This window comes from Suillus bovinus (genome assembly GCF_016758785.1).
Source record: "Suillus bovinus strain UH-Sbo-P2 chromosome Unknown EDB93scaffold_79, whole genome shotgun sequence".
Classification (NCBI taxonomy): domain Eukaryota; kingdom Fungi; phylum Basidiomycota; class Agaricomycetes; order Boletales; family Suillaceae; genus Suillus; species Suillus bovinus.
In genome coordinates this window covers 66,649-88,212 of record NW_024542135.1, presented here as the reverse complement: position 1 = coordinate 88,212, position 21,564 = coordinate 66,649, and the positions used below count along the sequence as shown (strand labels likewise).

The following is a 21,564-nucleotide window of genomic DNA, read 5'->3' as shown; positions in this document are numbered from 1 at the left end:
TTTTCCTGGCGTCAACACAGAAAATATGATTTCTATGATTTCTATATAAAATTGGAAATGAACGTGTTGAACATACTCAGTGAAGTAACTCAGTGAGCGGTATAAAATGAAGGTCTGTAGTTGAAAACCACGAAGTCGCAGTGGGTCGCGAAGTGACCATAAGGGATAGTGTGGAAAATGAGTGTGCTGCCTGTTAGAATTTGAAATGGAGCCCACCCAAAAATATCCGACCTGCCTGGCTCGAACAGGCGACCTCAAGATGAATTTATCCAGTTACAGTCTCGCGCTCTTCCAACTGAGCTAAGGTCGGTTACATTCAGGTGGGTATTCGCCCATATAGGAAGCTCCAAGCTTGTAGTGCAATTGACAAGGTGAAGATTAGCCGCAAACAAGAGGTAAATGTCAGTATAAGAATCCGCTTGAAAGTAAATATGAATATGCAGTCGTCGCTCGTCGTTAAGGGTCATGCATAGGAGAAGGTAAAGTAGAGAACGAGAACGAAAATGATAAAAACGATGATAAGTTTCAAGAATTCAGATGCATAAGATGGCGGACTCTGCCTTTCACATGATTGTGCACCAACGAGACTTCTTTTCCGTGTCTTCCTCAACAGCGGAGGGGAGGGCAGTGGTTGGAGCACTGGTTGGAGTGTTTTCGACTGAAGACTTATGGATGAATTCTCCAGCTGCAACGTCGAGCGATGTGCGACCCTCTTCAGGAACCTTGGGTGAAGAGGAGAACCATCCACCAGGGAAGAAACGAGAAGAGGTCGTGGACTCCAGTCTGCTGCGGTTGGCTCCGTTGTTCGTGGGAATATCGATGCGCAGGATGCTGGATTCAGTGATTTCGGTGGCATTGAGTTCGTCGACGGCAGACAAGCTTGGCCTGAATGCACGGAGTCAGGAATAAGGAAGGAAGCGAGGGAAACATAGACTGACTTCTTGTTGGTGATTTTCTGTGGCTCTTCGAGAACAGGGAATGTTTGAGGGGTCTCCCGGGCGATTGGACCTCCACTGGCCTCAACGTCGTCATATGACTCGGAGAGTTCTGAAACGGTCACGTCACCCTCTGAGAGGGAGGGAGTCTCTGCCATAAGAGGCTCATCCACAAACGCTCGCGTCTCGGTGATGAAGACAGGTGGGATGGGCTCCTCGTGAGCCGAAAGCGCAGGAATGCTAGAGAGTGGACCAGGAATATGTTCGATTTCGTCAAGCTCCTCTTCTTCAACAGCATCATTCGACCCCTGCTTGGTGACAGAGTACGAAGGGGTCCACGGCGACTTTGGTCTTTCTCCGACAGGGTCGTCGACAGGTGTCAGAAGCCCCGAGTCTGATTTGACCTCAGGAGTGTCCTCTACACCAACCTACGGAATCTTCAGCAAATGTAAAGCTCGATACCAATATGATCTTACAGTTGGTTGGGTCTCAATGATAAATGATCCATGTTCAACAAACTCATCGTCATTTGCAGTCGCTTGATCCTCAAGTGCAGGTGCTGGTTCAAGTCCAGTTACTGAGTAGGACGCCGTCCAGGGGGAACTGCTACGCTCTTCGTCAGGGTCGGTAGCACCCAATTGCTGTCGAAAACTCTTAGCGTGGCTAATATTAGCATAGATTAGTAGTGACCTACCGTACTCTCATCGTCGACAATGAACGATCCCTGTTCAATTTCCTCCTCGGCCACTTCCTGTGCAGTAGGTGGCTCGGGTGGAGTCTGGACCGAAGGTTCTGCTTGAGCAATGACACCTTGCTCCGACGCGACATTCTGGAAAGCGTCTGCTTCGGCCGCTGAATCAGGAATATCTGACTTGTCTAGCGTTGCCGAAAGCGTGGCATAGATGTCTGCAACGACTGTGGTAGAACTGGTTACCTCGCCAGAAATGAGTGCTTCTGTAAAAGGAACAGGTTGCTCTTCAAATTCCTCCGCTGCAACAAGGCGGGCAGCACTTGGAGGAAGCTGCTCCAAGTTATCGAGTTCCTCATTAGTCTGAGCAACATTGCCTTGGACGGTCACCGAGTAAGAAGGTGTCCAAGGTGATTTAGGGTGAGGCTCTTCCAGTTCGCCGAGCGCAACCTATGCCAGAATAAGTTAAAGGCAGGAAGGCAATAGGGGTAAAATTTCTACCTGTTCCTCTGCTACTTGTAAAACCTCAATTTGGAATTCAGATACTTCCATATCAGCTCCAACCTCTGAAACAACCGCATCTACTTCATCGATAATGATCTCGGGTGTTTGTGACTGGGCAGGGGCAGCGTCATCATCGCCTTCATAGGCGGTCACATGCTCCTCTACGGGAACGCCTGGTCCTTGAGTCATAACGCTGTAAGAAGGGCTCCATGGTGACTTGGGACGTTCGATGTCGGTAGCAAGGTTGAGAGCAGGGGATGTTGCAATCTAAAACGTGTTTGAGAAAACGTGGATACTGACAACGGGTCGTACATACCTCTTGTTGTTCAGTGACATCTTCGACTGCGGTAGTTTCGGAATATTCGACTGCTTCGGTCTCTTCAATCTCGCTAGAAGTCTCTAAAGGCTCCACATTGACAAGAACTTGGGAGGTGACCACATCCAGCTCCTCTAAAATCTCAGACTCCTCTGCGGGCACGGGCGCAAACTCTTCAACGATGGAAGCCACATGAAGAGACTCCTCTACGAAGGGTTGCTCAGGCAAACACACGGGTGCCCCTACATGCGGTGAACCCTCAGGCCTGTCCTCAGTCTCTTCACTGGTACATAAGGCATCTTCAGTGTGCTCCAAGAAAGCGTGGACTTCTTCGAGAACAACCTCGACGACGACCGCTGCTTCACTTGCAGCGGGAGCGGGTGTTTCAACAGCCACGGGCAGTTCAATTATGGAAGCATCAGACTCGACAGTTGACTGCTCGGCGACGATTGTAGTTCCCTCAGGAGATAAGGCATCGTCAAGTATTGGGTCCGCGGAAGTGGTGGGGCCCGCTTCGTAAACTGGAGTGGTCTCCTCCGCTTTCGAGGTGATTTCTTCGGGCTCAGCAGCGACTTCTCCTGCTGTTGGCGAGACCTCCACAGAGCCGGTAATAGGCTCGTCTTCAGGCGCGGGAGGTTCTTCCGTGGATGGACTGTCATCAAGTGTTGGCTCATCAGCAACCGAAGGCACTTCTGCAATGAGAGGTATTTCGTTTATGGGAGGCAGTTGATCATCGAAAGAGACAGATCCATCTTCGATTGCCGCAGGAGTTTCCTCGACGGCGACATGCTGATCGTCGGACACCGGAGGATTCTCGACAATTAGCTCATGTTCTCTCGTCGACACCGTAGCTGCCTCATTCACAACTGGTTCGGACGCCTCTACGTCTAAGAGCTCGAGAGGTTCCTCGACCACAAGAACATCCTCTTCGACCGATGCGACAACTGCCACTTCAGAGATCGTAACAGACTCTCCTTCGGGCACGTAAGTTTCTTCCGCGGTTGAAGTCGCCTCAGGAGTAGGCCCGTCAGCATCCGAGGGCACCTCTGCAAGGAGAGATGTTCCCTCTATAGTGGGAGGAATTCGACCATCAACGGAGACAGGTTTCACTGCATCTGCGGAAGTTTCCTCGATTGCTACAGGCTCATCTTTGCACCCCATAGTGTCCTCGGCCGCAACAGATGTTTGCTCTTCTACTGATGCGGAGAGCTCTTCTACCGTTTCTGATCCAGGCATATCCACTGCTACAAGTGCAGAACGTTCTTCAACAGCAGGGACATCTTCTCCAACTGACGCCTTGACAAAGGGAGAGGATGTTTCTTCGACGGCTGATGCATCTCCGGCGAGCGAGATCTCTTCGATTGCTGAAGCGGCAGTTTCAGCGAATGTCTCTTCAGGTACAACAAGAGGCTCCTCAAAGGATGCGGCAGGTCCTTCAAGCGGGGAGACCTCGCATGTGGGAGGAGACGCTTCGACATCAACTGCATTATGGGTAGAAGGCACGGCCTCTTCCAACACCGGACCATCGTCAATGGAAGCTACGAGCCCTTGAACGGTAGGTTCAGCTTCGTCAACAACAGGCTCTTCGACTGGGCTAGCTGATTCGACTGGAGTGATCTCTCCGACTGGTGCATGTTCTTCGATTGCCACAGCTTCGACTGAGGGAACCTCTCCGACTGGTGCGGGCTCTCCTGTAGCAACGTCGACTGGGACGACCTCTTCAGCAGGTATGTTTTCTTCAACCGTTGCGGATTCTCCTGTAGCAACATCGACAGGGACAACCTCTTCAGTAGGCAATGTTTCTTCAACTGCAGCGGTTTCCTCAACCAGTACAGTCTCTTCAAGCGTTGCGGATTCTCCTGTAGCAACATCAACTGGAACAACCTCTTCAGTAGGTACAACTGCAGTGGTTTCCTCAACCAGTAGAGTCTCTTCAATCGTTGCGGGCTCTCCTGTAGCAACATCGACTGGAACAACCTCTTCAGTAGGTATTGTTTCTTCAACTGCAGTGGTTTCCTCAACCAGTACAGTCTCTTCAAGCGCTGCAAGCTCTCCTGTAGCAACGTCAACTAAGACGACCTCTTCAGCAGGTATAGTTTCTTCAACCGCGATGACGTCCTCAGCCTTTTCAACCGCTAAAGGCTCTTCAACCGAGAATTCCTCGTCCGTTACGTCTTCGACCGCTACAACTTCCTCCGCTGCAATTTCTTCGAGTGATGCAGGCTCTCCTATAGGAGTAGCAACATTGATTGGAATGACCTCCACAATCTCCTCAACGAAGAACTCTTCTACCTGCACCTCGGACTCAACGTCAGTGGCGTTCGAAACAGGCTCCTCGAACACAGGAGCCCCCTCAGCTAGAACTGTTTGCGTGTCGTCAGCGTGCATAAAGCCCACCTCAGGATCCTCGATGAATGATACGTTGGAGCTGGGTGGCTCGACATCGATCTCAACAGTCTCCACTACAATAGACTCGACTGCAGGTTCTGTGAGCTCTGCATCAACTGCTGCAGGCGTTTCCGACTCGACATCGACCTCGACAGTCTCCACTACAATAGACTCGACTGCAGGTTCTGTGAGCTCTGCATCGACTGCTGCAGGCGCTCCCGACTCGACAGCGGCAGGTTCACGTCCTGCGGCTGCTGAAAAATCTGTCTCAGAGGTAGCAATGGGCTCGGGGTCAGGGGTCGTGACTGGTTCTGAGTCAGCAGTAATGGAGTCGTGTGCAGATTCTGCTTCAGCAGCAACCACAGATTCGACAGGGACCTCGGGTACCATAGTTGGCGTGATGGCACCATCCTCTGATTCAGTTGACAGGACATCTGGCCCTGTCACAACCTCAGCTGGAGCCGAAACGACTTCCGGAACGAACACTTCCACTTCCGGTTCGTTGAGAGCAGCTGGTGCGTCCTCAGCATCAACAGCGCCCTGCGATTTCTCATTAGTCTCCTTTTCAGCTGTGATACGCGCACCAACCTCTGCAGCAGATTCCTCCGCCTCTGCACCTGATATCTCGGCTGGCGCAACAGTGGCTACTGCTTCCGACACTAGCACAGTTTCTTCAATCGGATCCAATTCGGCAACTTCTGTGACGAGCGCCGCAGTTACTGCAGCATCTTCAACTGGCTGCAACTCGGTAGCTTTTAGGATAGGCTCCAAAGTTGCCGCGGGCTCCGAGCTAGGCTCGCAGGCCTGACTCTCCTCTAGGACGACCTCGCACAATGTCGGTGTAATTGGTGCAGCTTGAAGCGTCGTTGGCGTGGCCCCTGACTCTGCTGTGGAAGGTTGTGTTTCAACTAACGCAGATTCTTGTTCGTTCGATATGGTTTCACCTTCGGGAGCGGTTTCTGCTATAGAATCGATGGACGCCAGAGCCACGGTCTCGGTGACCGCAGGTTCCTCTCCGACAGGCGAAGCCTCCGCTTCCGTTATGCTTGCTTCTGCATCAATCGGGTCACACGCATCTTCCATGATAGCCGGTTCAGATTCTACAGCCATGGTAGATATTTCCTGCAATAACATCAAAATGAGGGAGAAATGTTGCATTAAAAGCACCATGACTCACCTTTGCTTCAATAGCAGGGGGGACAACAACCTCTTCAAATAAATCAGCAGTTCTTATTTCGGTGCTCAGTTGGGAGATGGGCGTCTCGTCTTGACAGGAAGGCTCTGCAGTAGCAGTGCTCCCGACGCCGTTTATGGAAGTTGTGACAAAGTCTGATAGGGACGTGTCAGGTCCGGTGCTAGCAGCGATAGGAGGCTCTCCATAACAATCTAGAGAGGCTTTAGAAGCTTCCACAACGATTGTGGCAACATCGACAAAGGGTATTTCAGGGCCTGCGCTGTCAGTGATTGGTGATTCGTCCTGTAGCTAATTGTTAGAGGATGGACGCGTCAAAAGCATATCTGCACATTTGCACACCTTGGGTATCTCTGAAATAACCGTATCAGAAAACTCAATCGCGTCCTCTTGAACGAGCTCTGTGAGACTTGCAGGCTTGTTGCATGGGGCGATTGTGAGAGTTGTAAGCTGCTCAGACTCTTCTACGAAAAGAGACTTGTGGTGGCCGTTGGCGAGAGGCTCAGAGTCATGGATAAAGGTAGTGTTCTCCTTATCAGAGTTACCGGTGTGCAGGATAGGTGCCTCTGACGACACATCGTCAATCAACTTGCCCTGGATACAGTTCAGTTACACAAGAGCTCCAACTTGGTAAAGAGTAGTACACACCACATTGAGAACCTCGACAGACGTCTCCGCCGCAAGGGTGTTGCCAGGGAATTCAGTTACCAAGCTATCGTCCGTCTTGTCATCTGTTCCGAAAACATCTTCGGCACCTGGTATAAGGTCTTGCACGCCGTTTGGAGCAGCCTCGACGACTTCTCCGTCAGTCACTAACTTGCTAGGCTCGAAAAATTTGACACCGTCGTACACCGGGTGGCCGTTAGATATCAGGTCGTCAGCGACGACAGCGTTGTCGGCCACAGTGGACATGTTCTCGAATAATTATAGTAGGGAATGTGCTATAGAAAGTGAGGGAGATAGAGAGATTGCAAAGTTCGTTCTTCTGAGCGAACCCGACCAGTCGTAGCTGCAAAAAAATGCAAGCGACGTGCGCAAAGAAACTCAACAGAAGCCCGCTTGAAAGTCTACGCGACTGGTCACGTGCTATGATTCAAACGTGTACAATCAATTTCGTTTGACATCAAGCGTAATTTCACAATGATGTTTTCACACCAGGGGTTTATAGTGACAAATGAATGATGCTCGTCTATAATGCACAAAGGAGCACAAAGTAGGGCACACTGGTAACAAAAAACAAGTGACTAAAATATGAATAATATGAAACGAGCAAAGACAGGTGATATGCATCAAGTTAAACAGTCCGTCGCGCGTCATGATCGTGTTCGCACTATCAACATGCTTAGAAAAGAGCAGCACCAACAAGACCCATCACGCCAGCGACACCCATTGCCGAAGAGACAGAAAGGCTACTGGCAGCGCCGGTCTTCTGGGCCGTACCAGAGGATGCAGTGGTAGTAGCAGAAGTTTTAGCACCAGAAGAGCTAGTACCAGACGGAGATGCAGAGGATCTAAGCGGGCAGATGACTCAGTAGCTGCTAAGGCTCACGAAACAATTGAAACATACCCAGAGGTCGGCGTAGAGGTGCCACTGGTAGCAGCGCTGCCACTCGACGCGCCACCCTCGTTTACTGCTGTGTTAACACATGAGGTGTCGCTGCCAGGCATGATAGTGATGATATCAGAGTATGCCACAGCACCAGTGGTGTCCTTGAGAGCAATGTTACTGGATCCCAGTCAGCTGCGCGTCCCTAAGAAGCCGAGAGTAACTCACAAGATAGTGTTGGCTTGAAGATCAACGTTCCACGTGTAGGAAGTACCCGTTTGTGTAGGGAAGGACTTGATCTATTCGAAAATGTCTCAGTATGGCCGGTCAGCTTCAGCTTGAAAATAATCGCTCACAGCTGCCGCCATCGATTGCCCGCCTATACGAGGCAAAATGGGACTAAATAAACCGACACCTAATCAATTGCATAAGACACATACCAGGTACGAGGGTCAAGTAGTAGGGAGACTGTCCGCCAGACCAACTGAACAAAATGGGCTCTAGAGGACACGAGCAGCGTTAGAGCGTGATATCAATCCTTGACAAAGCGCATACGGCACTCAACAACATTGGCTCTGCACCACACAATGAGCACACTCTCCCGAGTAACGAGATCTAATGGACACGTACGGTGTGTTGATGGTAAGACCAAAGACAACGGGGACGGCAGAAACGAGGGCCACGAGAACGGTTGTGAACTTCATCGTCGGTATGTGTGTTGAACGAGGGCGGCGCGAATAGCGGGTCGGGTATTTTTTGTCTGGAGCTTCGAGAAAATAAGAAAGTGAAATAGATAGTTACTGTTACCACGGCACTCTTAAGGCTTGGCGGAGTTTGAAGTCCGTGACCCTGCCGATGCCTACGGCATGATGATTTTTAATCTCCGCGAACTATCGTATGTTTCCATTTGAACTAAATAGTCAGCCGCAAATACTGTGAAAAACTGACTGACACTAGTCAACTGTATCTGCATGCAACAAAACTTGTTGAAGAGGGCTACAAGCTTAAGGCGTTTATGTGAGATTTCGTGGAGGTAAAGCACTAACGTCCTGCAACGATCGTCACGTTAACTTTAGATAAGTGAGACCATATGAAGCATATAGTTACACTTCAAGGAACAGTTATTTTTGGGGCAATGACAATCTTGTTATGTAACATCATAAGAGCAACATGTTCCACAATCACCTTGGAGCCCGCATGCAGTGCGTGCACGACGGTAAAATGTGCCTCATAATCCAATCCAACTACTTCGTCCTCCAGGATTGTGCAACGAAGTCTGCCCAATTTTAATGACCCCGGCGGACCTTGGTGATTCTTCTCCACTCTTGCGCAATTCAGACCGCTCTAAAGATGGAAATACATCAACAGCGTCGATCACAGGACTCGGGACCGCAACATGAGTCGAGGTACATGCGAAGAAGGACCCATCTCCTGACATATCCTCAGAGTGTTCAGGTGATGATGAAGAATTGAACACGGGCAAAAACGACTCGGCGTACCACTCGTACCATACCTGCCGCTCATTCGTAAGTCGCCAGATTGATACGTGCAGTTCCGAGTTGCTAGGTAGGTACAGAGGTTCCTTGGCGAATGAATGTCAACAAGAGTCATCAGAGGATGTTAATGACAACACATACTTTAAATGGGAAGAACAACGGGAACCAGCTCAGCATGTCCTTCGATACCCGATCTTTACTATGCGGATGAATGCTAAGACCAACATGCCCATACAGGACGGCTTCGAAATAACCGGCGAGCCCGTGCATAACCCCAGCATGAGGGATATGGAACGACAGCTTGGCGGAGCGGACATTGTGACTGTTTGTCAGGGGTAACCCTAGACACTCGGCATAGTTAGTGTCCGTCTGGCCAGAAGGTCTGCTACTCACCTCGTTCATCGACGGTCGCATCTTTTCGCGGATGTTCAAATTCCCAGCATTGTTGGATCATATGCCCACAGTTTCCAGATACTCCCCCGCCATCCCCACTCAGGATGTTGACATTTTGGAACATCACCACATATGGTGTTTCCATGCCTTTGATGTCTCTGCTGATTCGTGCATTATTGTACAACTTCGATGAAGATAGCGGAGCGAGATGGGCGCTGTACGATGATGGGATGGAGATGCCATCAGCTGGAGAACGGTTAGCGAAATGGGCGATGAGCGTGAACAATCCGTACGTTTCAAAAACCTCATTGCGCCGTCGAGACACTCCGGACTTAGCTCGTTATCGCCGAACGAGCCGAGTAATTCAGTGATGAGGATGTCTACTTGCTCAGGGAGCTCTACATGCCGCATGTCGCCAAAGAACAGCTGAACAGAGTTACCCCATTCATTCTGTTTCCGGCCCTGAAGCCTGCTTACAGTCAGACGTCAATGTGAAGATGATGAGAGCCAAACAGACGTCACAAAGGCATTTGGGTTCTTCTCAACTGCGTACACGAAGGCACTTCTTCCCGATCTGTTGATGGCCGTCAAACTTCGTTCAACAAGGGGGCCACGGCCTGCCCCAGCAACGCAAATCACACTGCGAAGAAGGGTTAAGCCTTGTAATACATGCCATATGTGATTCGCACATGTGATCACTATCAGGCCAGTCCATCAACGCGTGATACACGGCCTACAAATTTCACGTGTCACTGGACAACTTCGGTTCATAATAGATGAAACGCACCTCTTCATAATTGCGGTATTTCACAGGGTCCTGTTCGAATGTTTGATACGTAATGCTCTGGAGGTTGTCCATCAGCGGCTAGGCAGACATCAGTACGATAGGATGCGGAAATGAGGTGCATATATCAACCTGTAAGGGGTTCTGGAGGTAGTCTTGATAACCCTGAGCGAAGTGTTCAACTGTCCCTGCCGTCATCGCTGCCTGAACAGCCGAGCTTGTCTTCTCGACATGTCGCACATATTGTGCATATGCTGATTCGCCACCTTTCGTGTGTAACCCCGAACTAACCCCTGACATGATGATGATAGGGCGATGCTAGCCGATTCTTGTTTTATCATCTGCCCAATAGCAGAAATACAGGGTTAACTCACCGCCATGCTATTGCGTAGAAAGGATTGTGTACCCTTGGGAAGGACAGGGTAGCCCTTCACATTCGCGATAAACGTGGACGCGGGGAGGAATATATGATGAACGGGTTCAGCCATCCATCTGTTGAGGATGCCGGCATTAGAAGGTAATGGCGGGGTGAGATCGAGCGCTGGAATCCAGTTCATCAGGTACTGTTCCAAGACGTAAAGCGAATGCATACTGAGCGTCAAGCGTGTGTTATAGTCGCAGAGTGTGCGTATTATGTCCCACATCTCCCAAGTAGCATTTATCTCTCCCTCGGGAGCCCGTGCAGCCTTGAAGGATTTTGACGTAGAAGCTCGCGGTATCACGATTTTCGGCGTTGAGGGTGCAGATGGGGTTGACGATGTGCTCGTTATAGAAGGAGAAATAGGTGACGATTCTTTTGGTTGAAAGACGGCAGGATCGTAGATAGGAAGACGTATTGAGAAGTTCATGAAAGTCGTACTTTTGAGACATTCATTTACAGCGCGCGCATATGATGCGACTTGTGATCGATGCCTAGGTGGTGGTAAAATGACCGTCTGAACATTGAGGTATGACGCGTAGGCCACTTCCTGGCACAATGCCTGAAAAATCAGTTTCGGGTTAGTGCAGAACAATAAGGTCCGGGAAGGTAGCTCCACAACGCCCATAAACATGACTTTTTTCACAGAATGGACTCACGATCTCTGAGTCGTGCCTAACCCAGTCATCCGTTGAGTCAAGCTGAAGCCAGTCTGACGCCATCACAAGTACAGGTACCGCCTCATCTATCGCATCGCCACTTAACATGATTGAGGACATGGTTTGTCGATCTCACTCACCAAGTGTCGAGATTGTCACCTCCTCATGCAGGAAAGACGGTGCTTTCCTCCATGCCTCTGCCTGCTGTTCTGCAGTTGCATTTTCATCAGTGTCATTTGCACTTGCTGATGGCACGATGCACATATTTCTCCATCGCTCTCTCCATTTTGGGGTAGTCAAAGGAAGACAGACAAAGTCATAACCCTTAGCTTGACTTTCCCTGATTAATTTCAGAACTGGAGTCTTATCAGATCCATCGGTGCGTGCAGATGCCTGTGAAATGTCATCGAAACTGAAACAAGAAGCTAGGCCTGCAACTTGGTCTGCCATGGGGGAAGAGAAGTACTGTGGTGAGTATCCTAAAAAGGTAATCTGAAAGAGCGCGTGTTTATAAACGCGTCTTGTCGCGTTTTTATATCTGGTCTGGACACTGAAATCAGTCTCCAAACCCTTGCAAGCCCTTCATTGTTATTCACTCTTCTACTCATTTCGCTACTTTCCGAATCTCTGCGCCCGCAAACGTGTTCATGTAGAAGGTTTATGTTTTGCTTCTCAGACAAGTCGAGATTGATGTCGGGTGATATAACTGCTATCCAAAGCACTCGTGCCCAATGATACCCGTGGAATCTCCATGGACTTATCTTCATAACACAGGTATGCTGCTGTGCCAACAGATAATCACCCCAAAACTTTAGGCAAAAAGACATCACACAAGCATACCCTACACTGGGTCGTCGTAATCAATGAACTTCCTCGGAAACATCGTACCAACCAGTCCAGAACGTTACACGTTTCCATCACTCCACGAACGTGAACAGTTCGATCGGATAAAGGAATTAACGGAGTTGGTGCAGGTTGACGCTGGGCTGTGCCAAGCCTCCCTTCACTCCGGCTGCGGACATCCGAGTACCAGATATTTTAGACACCACTTCCAATCCCGTTCTCATAACATGGGAGGCATGTCTTAAACAAGTAACTTTTGTCACTAAGGGTGGTAACTTTTTACGGATAACGTCCCTCGAGTGACGGCTGATTTGATCGACTGTGATCATGATCAGTGTTTAATCGTTTGCGACGATCATCCGATCGGGTTATTCGTTTCGAGGAGTGAAACATAACCAGGAGAGCATGGATCCACATATTCATGTCATGCTGGACGGTAGACAATTAATTATTACCATCCGTTCGAGGTCTCTTGACTCCATTAGCTTGAACATCGCTACTATCCGTTGTCATCTCATACCCTGCTATTACCCCTTCTAATACTGTTCTGCCAACGACTTGTCTCAGCTCCTCATCAGGATCCCGACCGTCTGCTTCAGACCGCTGCATGATATCATGAACAGACTGCATGAGCGATGACGTGAGGGATTCTGTCGCGATGTTTTGCTGATATTGAGAAGGTCGCGAGGGTGACACCGCTTCAGGGATCGTACATGAGGAAGGATTTAGGCGCGACTGCAGATATGCAGCAATTTCTGGAAAGTTTTCTTGCAAATATTCAATAGGCTGTGTGTATCTTATATCAGAAAAAAAGGTGACAGATGATACCCTAGCTCACGCACGGAGGCACCATCATTGTTCCGATGGTCTAAGGTAGATCCGTGGTCCAATAGCCATTGTGCCGTCTCGGTATCTTCAACTACATATAGCGGTGTATCCCCGTCTTCATCGGTGATATTAACATCTCCACCTGTGCTTGGAAGGTCAGCTTTTTTTACATTTTGTGGTCAAGGAACTAACCTTGAGAGAATAGGTATGCTAGGGTCTCAAGCTGCCCGTATGACGCCGCAGCGTGCATGGGAGTATATGTGAATTCATCAGGAGCATTGGGCGACGTGGCTGGGAGGAACCGGATCAGTCCTCATCATGTGAACTACTATAAAATGACGCCTGCATTGCTGTTCAACGAGTTCCTGAAGGAACGAGATAAGCTTAGCGTACCTACCGTAAGCGAAGACAGGTTACGTACCCGAACCCTAAGTAAATCGCCATCGCCTGCAGCTACCCAAATGTTCTTTCCTGGTTGAACTTGTGCTGGGACTGGCATCGATGGGATGAGGGGGCTCAATCAGCGACTGGAGATGACTGGTTTGGTAAGAGGACGTCGACAAAGAAGACAGCCCGAAATGGGAATTTAGGCATAAATGCGGGACCAACTTTTTGCCACAATCGGCACACCAGGTGCACAAGCCCTTCATTTCCGGTCACTGAAGATGGTGTCAATCTGCGCCGAGGAGCCCGCAGGCTACGGAAAAATTTGGATGCTTCTAACGGTAGGAAAATTGAGGAAGTTGTTCGTTTAAAATCTCGGATCTATGCTGATCGAAGTTTCCCCTGGTGAGCTCGGCACCGTCATGAGGTAGGTAGCACGCGGTGGTACTGCCTCTTAAATTTACGAATTTTGTACCTTCTGAGGTATGGAACGGCAGGCGAATTAAACGGAGTCTGAGTTCTGATATAAAATCAGCGGAGATATTTTAGTTTAAAACAAGTTGCACTAAAGTCGAACCTGAAAGTCAATTTTGAGACTTGATACGGACCCCTCCTTCCGTTCCTAAACGAATATGCCCGCTCCTACTAGTTCTTGATCGATTGTTGTAACTCTCTCAAGGACCGTCGATCCCCGAGTTCAACCTCCGTTTGTCGACCAACTCGGACCCACTGATTGTAACATACTGTAAACTATTATTGGCGGTCTCTTTACGGGACTTCGTTTTTCAAGCTTCTAGCCATGAGCTTCCTCGTGCCAACGCAACGAGGCCTTGAACATGTAACCCAGCCCATGGGCGACTTCTCTTCCATACATAACCAGCCAAACAGATCCCATCTGCCCCTTTCCTCCTTGGAAGGGTATCCTCATCAGGGCATGTCCGCCCTCTCAACTTCAACACCCTTTCCACCTTTTTCCGACATTGCCATGTCTCAATCTTTGCCAAAAGTTGGCGAGACCAGATGCTGTGAGTTCACCAAAGTCTATTATTCCCTAAAGGGTCTCCAGTCCGATTATTTCGGACCCTCCACAAACCGATCACAATCCTGTAATTTTCTCTTGATCGTCAATGATTTCGCTAACCACTTGTGGCACTTTTAGACTGGTCCTTATTATCGTCCGAATTGGATTTCGTCTATCTGGATCCCGTTCTTGCCAGTCATCTCGAAAACCAAGCTGACTTGCTCATTGGCAAGTCACTCCTATCCTTTGTTCACCCCGAAGAACAGGCTACTGCGCGAGCAGATCTAGCAGAAGCTCTTGAACAAAGGACGATGCATGGTAGTGTTACCAGGTAAGCGATTCAAACTGTAAACGGATTTATATTGACCCCATTTTTTTTTTCCAGGGTCAGGTATTGTCGTCTCTCTCGCATCCGTCGCATCCTCGGTCACCAAGGGCCTACCCAACCGTGGCCTGATGGTGACAAGGTTTCCGTGGATGCCTACTACATGGTTGTCGACATCGTCATTAACTGGGCTGCAGAGGGCCTCGTGTTATGCTTTATCCACGCAGTCGTCGATCTTGAACCTGGTGACAATGATGAGCACCACAGAACTCCATGGACAAATTGGTGTGGCACGCCATGCATGCACCCAGAACAGATAACGCTGTTGCAACAGCGGCTTCTATATTACTTCCCTCAATCAACCGCCACAACTAGGGTATTCCAGATCTTGTTCAACTCTAATTACAACCAGCAGGACTGTCGTCTTCTGTTGAGCTGGCCGTCGGATAGCAGCCAAGAATATCCTGGTATGCCAGGAGCAAAAGACTTTGCAAGGCGAGCGGTGGGCATTCAGACGTCCACTCGGGATAACAGTGCGAAGACCAGTTGCACGAGACGTTGGAGAATCCAAGATACAATGCCTGGAATAGGCGAAGTAGAAAGCGTGTTTATCCCTCATGGTAAGCGCTTCCTTGATGAAAGTCCATGTGCTTCTATTAAACAAGCGGATATAGGTTCAATAACGTTTGCATGCCACACCATTCAACAGCCTGCTTCGCGGAGCTTGTCTGTCTCTTATTCTCAGTCTCAGCCGTTCACGAGGTCGACAGACGCCTACATGCCCACACACAGCCAACATCACCCCTATGACCTGTCGGCAAGTCCGTACACACTCCCGCCCGTGTCTGCCTCAATGCCACAAGCTTACGGGCACTACACGCAGTCTTTGACGTCCCAATACTCTCATTCGCCCTGGGGGAGTTACTCGGAACCTTCTTCCTCGCTTTCTCAGTTTAACAGGTGGCCTGCTCAAAGCCCTGCACATTCGATGGCATCCCTCCCATCGTCTTCATGCACCTTGCGCGAGTCTCCTTACTCGAGACCATCGCCGTCTCCAATTTATGCCGAGAACAGAGCGTCTTTAAGCAACTATCAAGCCACACCTAGTCCTGAGGACTACAATACAAAGGCCAGCTTTGAAACCTTCGAGGCTAGTGTACCGCCGGCGCCGCCCTGCGGTAACGACATTGTACCTCCTCCAAGGCACCGAGTGAGCCCCGGAACACATAAGGACACCCTGCCACGTAGCACCAACAACCGCCCTCTGGGTGTTCTCAAATGCAGTAGTTGCAAGGCAACCTCTAGTCCTGAATGGAGGAAGGGCCCCAGTGGCAGAAAGGAGCTCTGTAACGCGTGGGTGATGCCATAACATGCGACGAGACTACTTACTAATATTCACTTGTTTTCTGCTTCATTGACCAGATGTGGGTTGCGCTACGCCCGTTCTCGTGCTAAGAAGGAAGGGCACGTGGTGTCGACACAGCGTCGGAAGAAAGACAAGATCGGAGCCATTACGGCTAATGAGGAGTCTACGGTGCCGTCTACGCCTCCGATACCTATTGCCGGCACCACTTCGACAACTCGTCGTGGTGCTCTTGAAGGGAACACATTTGCTTCGCCATCATCTGTTGGCTCTGGATCTGGTAGTGAACCTTACTCTCAACCAAGCCCTGTAGCACCAGAAGATAACCGGCCTTCACCATCACCTCCGTTGCCTGGTCTCAATTTTGTTCATTACCACCCTTCTCAGCCCTCCTCAGGACCGTCGCATCATCAAGCACGAGTTGATGGTCGTACATTCCCTTATCACGCGTCCAGCCCTTTTCAACCCTCCCCATCTCCGCTATCTTCGGGTCAGCTGACTCTCCGTCCACCACGAGGACAAGATGATGTGCCTGGCTCGTCGTCGCGCAGCGGGTCATATCACCCTTATCCCTCGCACTCATCAAATTCAACCGCTTTTGAACGGGCAAAAACACAGGATCGTCACCTGACTTCACTGCCTCCTTCACCAGAACGTAGCAGATTCCGGTGACAACGTCTCGTTAAATCGAACGACTTGAAGCTTACCCAAGCGTTATGCGACACCTTGGCCCTTTTTCTGTGAAATGTTACGTTTCAGTATTTTAATGTTTCCGGTTCATTTTTTTTTCGGCCAATGGTGCAAGCACACCTTCCTTGCCAAAATATTTATTTGATGCAATTCGCTGCAGCTGGTTGTTCCTTTTGGACTTACATAGTGCAACCAACACATGGATCCATGCCTTGTGTAGTTTTATCGTAGTGGACATGCTAATTTGAAATCATGAAATTGGAAGTTAAGTTGCGGTCGGACCATCGCGCTTGTCCACGTGTCTGGTCGTGAAATCGCGATCCTCAAAAAACTTGCTAGGCCGATCAACTCGCTGCCAGATGACAGTCAACTTATGGATCGCCCTGGAGCGCTGGAGCGTCCACTGGCATGTCTGCGTCAAGTCAACTAAATGATGGAGAATATTACCTAGTACATCCAGCTATATCATTTAGAGCCACCTGATATTGATCTTTTTGGTCATTTGACTGAAGTCAAGCTCGTCATTCCTTCTACACAGCCACAAGAAGCCACGCTTTATGTAAGTAACGTATTAAAGGCCGCTCATGACTTAGCCTTCGGATCTATATCGTCTTGGCTTGCTGGCACGGACCTGTACTAATCTCATCATGCACCGGCCGAATGAACAATCAGTGGAGTGCGCGAGTCATGTAGTCGTTGAACGGTGAGCTCCAATGAGCCGAGATCCGGTTCAACTTTAATGACCTGCCGGTAGCCCCACAGCCCGTGTCGCATTACCACCTCCTGCGGTAGACGGTGACTCCGATGGGGAAGCCGAGGCAGATGGATCCCAAGCAAATGATGGTGATCTCTTGGAAGACTTTCCAGACGAAACTGACGTGCGTACTTCTACCGTCTTTCATTGTCTACCTAATCGAGGCATGCCGAATGACTAGGAATTAGAACTCGTTCACTCGAGGTTGAGCTCTTTAGCAAACCTTCGACTCGACCGGTTCGCAAGGCATCTGAGGAAGTTATGTCTCAGACAAAATGCTATATCGCATCTAGATCCAGAGATCTTTAAGCTGCTCACGCAACTTGAAGAACTTGACCTGTACGACAATAAACTCAAGACTGTGGGAGATGCACTAGACAATTTGTCTGCTATAACGTGAGTAAAATTTCTAGCCAAGCCTTTGGTTTATTCTCAAGTCGCCTAGCGTTCTGGACCTTTCGTTCAACCTTCTACGACAAGTGCCGGAGGCACTGTCGCATCTACGATTGTTGAAGACCGTGTATTTCGTTCAAAACAAGATCTCCAAAATCACTGGCTTCAAATCTGTTGGAGCGACATTAAAAAGTCTTGAACTTGGGGGAAATAGAATACGGGTACGATTGACCGATCATTCGCAGGGGTAGCTCACGCTGGTACTCCAGCATATCGAAGGGTTGGATGCGTTGGTTAACCTGGAAGAATTGTGGCTTGGAAAAAATAAGCTCACAAAACTAGAGGTGCAGTCCATCGCATTATCGTAGTTTTGATGCTCACAGTCATACGATACAACAGAATCTGAGTACACTGAGAAGACTGAAAATATTGTCTCTTCAGTCTAATAGGATCACAAAGATCGAGGGTCTAGATCAATTAGTCGATCTGGAAGAGCTCTACCTGAGCCATAATGGAGTTGAGCGTTTGGAAGGTCTCGAGAACAATGTAGGTATTGGGTTAGTTATTCCGCCGTCATGCTCAAGCTCTTGCACAGACAAAGCTGAGAACACTTGACGTTGGTGCAAACTTTGTTCAAGCTATCGAAAATATCTCGCATCTGACATCCATAGAGGAGCTCTGGGTGGGTATTTCTTGACTGAGATGGAACCTAAATCTGATTTTATGGTCAGCTCAATAACAACAAGATTGCTGATCTACGATCCCTTGAGTCGCAGCTCAAGAATATGGCATCGCTTGAAACAATTTACCTGGAAGGCAATCCTTGTCAGCAGGCCGAAGGTGCGAGTTACAGACGGAAGATAATGCTTGCGCTTCCTCAGGTTAAGCAAATTGATGCCACGTTAGTATTCCCTTTCGATTTATTTCTAGTGTCTGGCTGAACAAGTCTGTAGCTTTGCAAAACCGTTTTGACCCAACAATTTTCTTGCAATGGGATGGTACTGATTTCAATTAGCATACATTTATGGACAGGCCTGTCTTCCAAAGTGTCCAAGACCTTTCAAATTAAACAAATTCATACGCGCATCTCTACCCCCAAGGCCCGGTGGGAAGGATATTGTTCCATCCTAATATTCCACATCTTTCAAGCTGATTCACATTTCGTAGTTGTTTCTATAATATGAAATAGCTGGGTCAAACAGGCTGTCACGGTGCAAATTGACACATGAATATACTCAAATCGACGTAATGGTATACCATTGTATGATCAGATCCTCAAGTCTGCATCATGTACATTCCTCTATAATGCAGACACGCCAGTGAAGCTGGAGGCAGGGAGGCGGGGCTTTGGCGAGGCCAGCCGCCGCACCTCCGCGGCATTCGATGTTGCAGAGAGGTCGTTTGTCTTGTAGTAGGTAACATATACTAATCACCGGGAAATGTGGATAACCTCTGCACTCGGTCAACTCGGCGTAAACTTGATCGATATTATTTACGATCTCCTCGCGGTCTGCACGCTGCCACGGCGTAATTTCGGCATGTATCGAAGTACTATTACTGGATATGCCCAAGCAATACCATCATTATTCATTGTTGCATATCTGGGAACGCATGCAGCGTGGTCCTGTATATTAGCTAGTACCGCCCTCTGTATCTCGGCCGCCTGCACATGGCAGATAACTCCAACTTCAAGTGCGAAAACACCAAATGAAATGCGACGCTTACAACTATTTGTATTAGATTCGTACTAATCAGTATAATTAAAGAAGATATGAGTTATAGAGCCAGTAGATACGATGGAGTCGTCGAGTCACGGTTTGAGGAAATTCTTTCTGAAAAACTTTGCCGAGTTGGAGCTATGATTTCGTTTGTCCCAGCCGCGTGAGGAGTGCACGCCCCAAGAGGTGAGGCCATGACGTACCAAATCGTCCATCCGGAGGTTGCCGGTGTAACTGTACAGTTTGAAACTTTGGTGAGTGAGCATACTCAAGTGGTCGCGGTCACGCAAGATCCAGCAAGCATTCAGCAACCTATACGATGGGGAAAGATCGCGGTACCTCTCCCGTGTACATGTGTAGCTCACATCTCATTCCCTACTTTCAGTTGGCTCCTCTGGAAAGAAATTCCGTATGACACTTGGTCTCCCTGTTGGTGCCGTCCTCAACTGTGCCGACAACAGCGGTGCCAAGTCACTATTCATAATCGAGCCTTATGGTTTCGGTGCACGATTGAACAGATTGCCTGATGCTGGTGTTGGTGACATGGTCGTTGCATCAGTAAAGAAGGGGAAACCTGAACTGAGGAAAAAAAGTGTGTATTAGCGCTGCACCTTGTGTCGATCAGTCGTACTGATGAGATCGACTTGCAGCTATGCCCGCTGTTGTTGTCCGCCAACGTAAGGCATGGCGTCGGAGAGACGGTGTTTTCTTGTACTTTGAGGTACGAAACCGTTTTGTTCGCCTTATTGCATATATATAACCAATTACGCAGGACAATGCCGGTGTTATTGTTAACCCCAAGGGTGATATGAAGGGCTCCGTTATCGTTGGCCCTGTCGCAAAAGAATGTGTAGGTTTCCATTTCAAGACGTGGAAGATTATGTCTCTAACGTCAATACTCAGGTTGACCTGTGGCCCCGTATTGCAGCTAAGGCCGGCTCCGTTGTATGATTTAGATATGGTACAATTGCATTTTTTTTCATCGTCTTACACTTCATCAGTAACTATCGGGCAAGTTACAGTAGGCTGAGCAATCTACTATTCCAGTCTCGACTTGTGGTAGGAAGGCATGGCTCATCTATTGCATCAATGGGCCTAGTGATGCAATTCACTAGCTGTGAATGCATTCAACTGTGAAATTCGAGAACAGTGACTATGTGTACATGATAGTATGACCGTCGTCAGTTGCATCTCATCTCACCATTTCTGTCCGCGTTTACTTTTGAACTCTAGCCGCCATATGCCGCGATTTTCTTTGGGGGGGGGGGGGGGCCTCGATGTGCCCTTGATCTAAAATAAAACGCTCAACAAATGACATCCTCCTCCCCTTAGCGTCTGTTGAGTAATGGATCATAAAGTACCTTTGATTCATGCAACTTGACCCATGTCATCCGCATCCAGCTTCTCGTGCTGTCGCCCTCGTTCATCCGTAGCTAGAGTCGCTGGGCGCTCTTCATGTAGAATTCTTTCGAGAATGGCCGGTGGCTCTGCCTTCCTTCGCTTGGGTAGTTGCCTCGTCTCTCGGCTCCACCTTGTTCCCAATCTCCCTTGCGTGGTCACATACCAGTCACACCCAGCCCTGTCTCCTTGCGTATCCCGCATCAGACCTATCTGGAACTCTCCCTCTTTGTGCTCATCTCTTGTGTCACACACATCTTCCTAGATTAACGATTTAAATCATTTAAATTAATTCTAGGGACCCCTGTGAACGAAGCGTATAAGGCAGCCATTCTTACTTGCTGTGCTGCTCGTCTAGTCAAATATTTCCACACTAATGCTCTCTTCCGAGTTTCAGATCTGAAATGGCGACACGCTAGAACGGTCTCGTCCTTGGTTTGATGACGGAAATGTCATATTGTCACAAGCAACCGCCTTCCGTGTGTATTCAAGGAAATGTCCGGAGTCAGCTGTCCGGCTGTGAAATAG

The 21,564-nt window shown here is 49.0% G+C and overlaps 7 protein-coding genes and 1 non-coding gene across 8 annotated transcripts; 3 read left to right on the top strand and 5 right to left on the bottom strand.

Moving 5' to 3' along the window:
• Positions 1-225: 225 nt before the first annotated feature.
• Positions 226-310, bottom strand: EDB93DRAFT_t99. Its single transcript has one exon. It is a non-coding gene; the product is annotated as a tRNA-Tyr (tRNA).
• On the bottom strand, positions 234-7,051 carry EDB93DRAFT_1173961 (uncharacterized protein). Its single transcript, XM_041450436.1, has 10 exons — positions 6,672-7,051; positions 6,366-6,617; positions 6,009-6,308; positions 5,420-5,953; positions 2,444-5,371; positions 2,125-2,394; positions 1,630-2,073; positions 1,412-1,576; positions 939-1,363; positions 234-885 (listed from the first exon to the last, which is right to left on the bottom strand). Exons 1-10 carry the CDS (start codon positions 6,933-6,935, stop codon positions 564-566), a joined length of 5,904 nt encoding a protein of 1,967 aa, XP_041303234.1. The 5' UTR covers positions 6,936-7,051; the 3' UTR covers positions 234-563.
• A 314-nt stretch (positions 7,052-7,365) lies between these two features.
• On the bottom strand, positions 7,366-8,273 carry EDB93DRAFT_1254750 (uncharacterized protein; the record flags this gene model as incomplete). Its single annotated transcript, XM_041453668.1, has 7 exons — positions 7,366-7,534; positions 7,591-7,749; positions 7,798-7,868; positions 7,926-7,948; positions 8,010-8,069; positions 8,125-8,144; positions 8,200-8,273. The coding sequence occupies 7 exons, from the start codon at positions 8,271-8,273 to the stop codon at positions 7,366-7,368; spliced, it is 576 nt and encodes a 191-aa protein (XP_041303233.1).
• Positions 8,274-8,797: 524 nt separating this feature from the next.
• On the bottom strand, positions 8,798-11,769 carry EDB93DRAFT_1093159 (PRMT5-domain-containing protein; the record flags this gene model as incomplete). Its single annotated transcript, XM_041446487.1, has 12 exons — positions 8,798-9,151; positions 9,207-9,406; positions 9,459-9,704; positions 9,752-9,927; positions 9,976-10,098; positions 10,148-10,191; positions 10,246-10,323; positions 10,375-10,560; positions 10,617-10,783; positions 10,835-11,222; positions 11,320-11,405; positions 11,460-11,769. 12 exons carry the CDS (start codon positions 11,767-11,769, stop codon positions 8,798-8,800), a joined length of 2,358 nt encoding a protein of 785 aa, XP_041303232.1.
• An 837-nt stretch (positions 11,770-12,606) lies between these two features.
• On the bottom strand, positions 12,607-13,489 carry EDB93DRAFT_1093111 (uncharacterized protein; the record flags this gene model as incomplete). Its single annotated transcript, XM_041446484.1, has 4 exons — positions 12,607-12,958; positions 12,991-13,132; positions 13,183-13,302; positions 13,384-13,489. 4 exons carry the CDS (start codon positions 13,487-13,489, stop codon positions 12,607-12,609), a joined length of 720 nt encoding a protein of 239 aa, XP_041303231.1.
• A 454-nt stretch (positions 13,490-13,943) lies between these two features.
• Positions 13,944-17,037, top strand: EDB93DRAFT_1173904 (uncharacterized protein). Its single transcript, XM_041450435.1, has 5 exons — positions 13,944-14,399; positions 14,534-14,726; positions 14,781-15,340; positions 15,395-16,073; positions 16,143-17,037. Exons 1-5 carry the CDS (start codon positions 14,174-14,176, stop codon positions 16,753-16,755), a joined length of 2,271 nt encoding a protein of 756 aa, XP_041303230.1. The 5' UTR covers positions 13,944-14,173; the 3' UTR covers positions 16,756-17,037.
• A 207-nt stretch (positions 17,038-17,244) lies between these two features.
• Positions 17,245-18,935, top strand: EDB93DRAFT_1322935 (uncharacterized protein; the record flags this gene model as incomplete). The annotated part of the gene is made up of 9 exons (XM_041454972.1): positions 17,245-17,476; positions 17,528-17,651; positions 17,709-17,923; positions 17,973-18,141; positions 18,190-18,264; positions 18,320-18,466; positions 18,516-18,602; positions 18,652-18,821; positions 18,851-18,935. Exons 1-9 carry the CDS (start codon positions 17,421-17,423, stop codon positions 18,933-18,935), a joined length of 1,128 nt encoding a protein of 375 aa, XP_041303229.1. The 5' UTR covers positions 17,245-17,420.
• Positions 18,936-19,828: 893 nt separating this feature from the next.
• On the top strand, positions 19,829-20,807 carry EDB93DRAFT_859663 (60S ribosomal protein L17/L23). Its single transcript, XM_041457721.1, has 6 exons — positions 19,829-19,973; positions 20,024-20,230; positions 20,289-20,359; positions 20,411-20,488; positions 20,542-20,599; positions 20,655-20,807. The coding sequence occupies exons 1-5, from the start codon at positions 19,958-19,960 to the stop codon at positions 20,587-20,589; spliced, it is 420 nt and encodes a 139-aa protein (XP_041303228.1). The 5' UTR covers positions 19,829-19,957; the 3' UTR covers positions 20,590-20,599; positions 20,655-20,807.
• Positions 20,808-21,564: the final 757 nt, after the last annotated feature.

Coding starts and splice junctions, on each gene's coding strand:
- EDB93DRAFT_1173961 (XM_041450436.1), bottom strand. CDS start 6,935: ATGTCCACTGTGGCCGACAACGCTGTCGTCGCTGACGACCTGATATCT. Junction 5,372..5,419: donor CGGAGGAATCTGCTGCAGAG/GTTGGTGCGCGT, acceptor GAGAAATCGCAG/GGCGCTGTTGATGCTGAGGA. Junction 2,395..2,443: donor ATGTCACTGAACAACAAGAG/GTATGTACGACC, acceptor AACACGTTTTAG/ATTGCAACATCCCCTGCTCT.
- EDB93DRAFT_1173904 (XM_041450435.1), top strand. CDS start 14,174: ATGAGCTTCCTCGTGCCAACGCAACGAGGCCTTGAACATGTAACCCAG. Junction 14,400..14,533: donor AGTTGGCGAGACCAGATGCT/GTGAGTTCACCA, acceptor TGGCACTTTTAG/ACTGGTCCTTATTATCGTCC. Junction 16,074..16,142: donor AGAAAGGAGCTCTGTAACGC/GTGGGTGATGCC, acceptor TTCATTGACCAG/ATGTGGGTTGCGCTACGCCC.
- EDB93DRAFT_859663 (XM_041457721.1), top strand. Junction 20,231..20,288: donor ACCTGAACTGAGGAAAAAAA/GTGTGTATTAGC, acceptor ATCGACTTGCAG/CTATGCCCGCTGTTGTTGTC. Junction 20,360..20,410: donor GTGTTTTCTTGTACTTTGAG/GTACGAAACCGT, acceptor CCAATTACGCAG/GACAATGCCGGTGTTATTGT.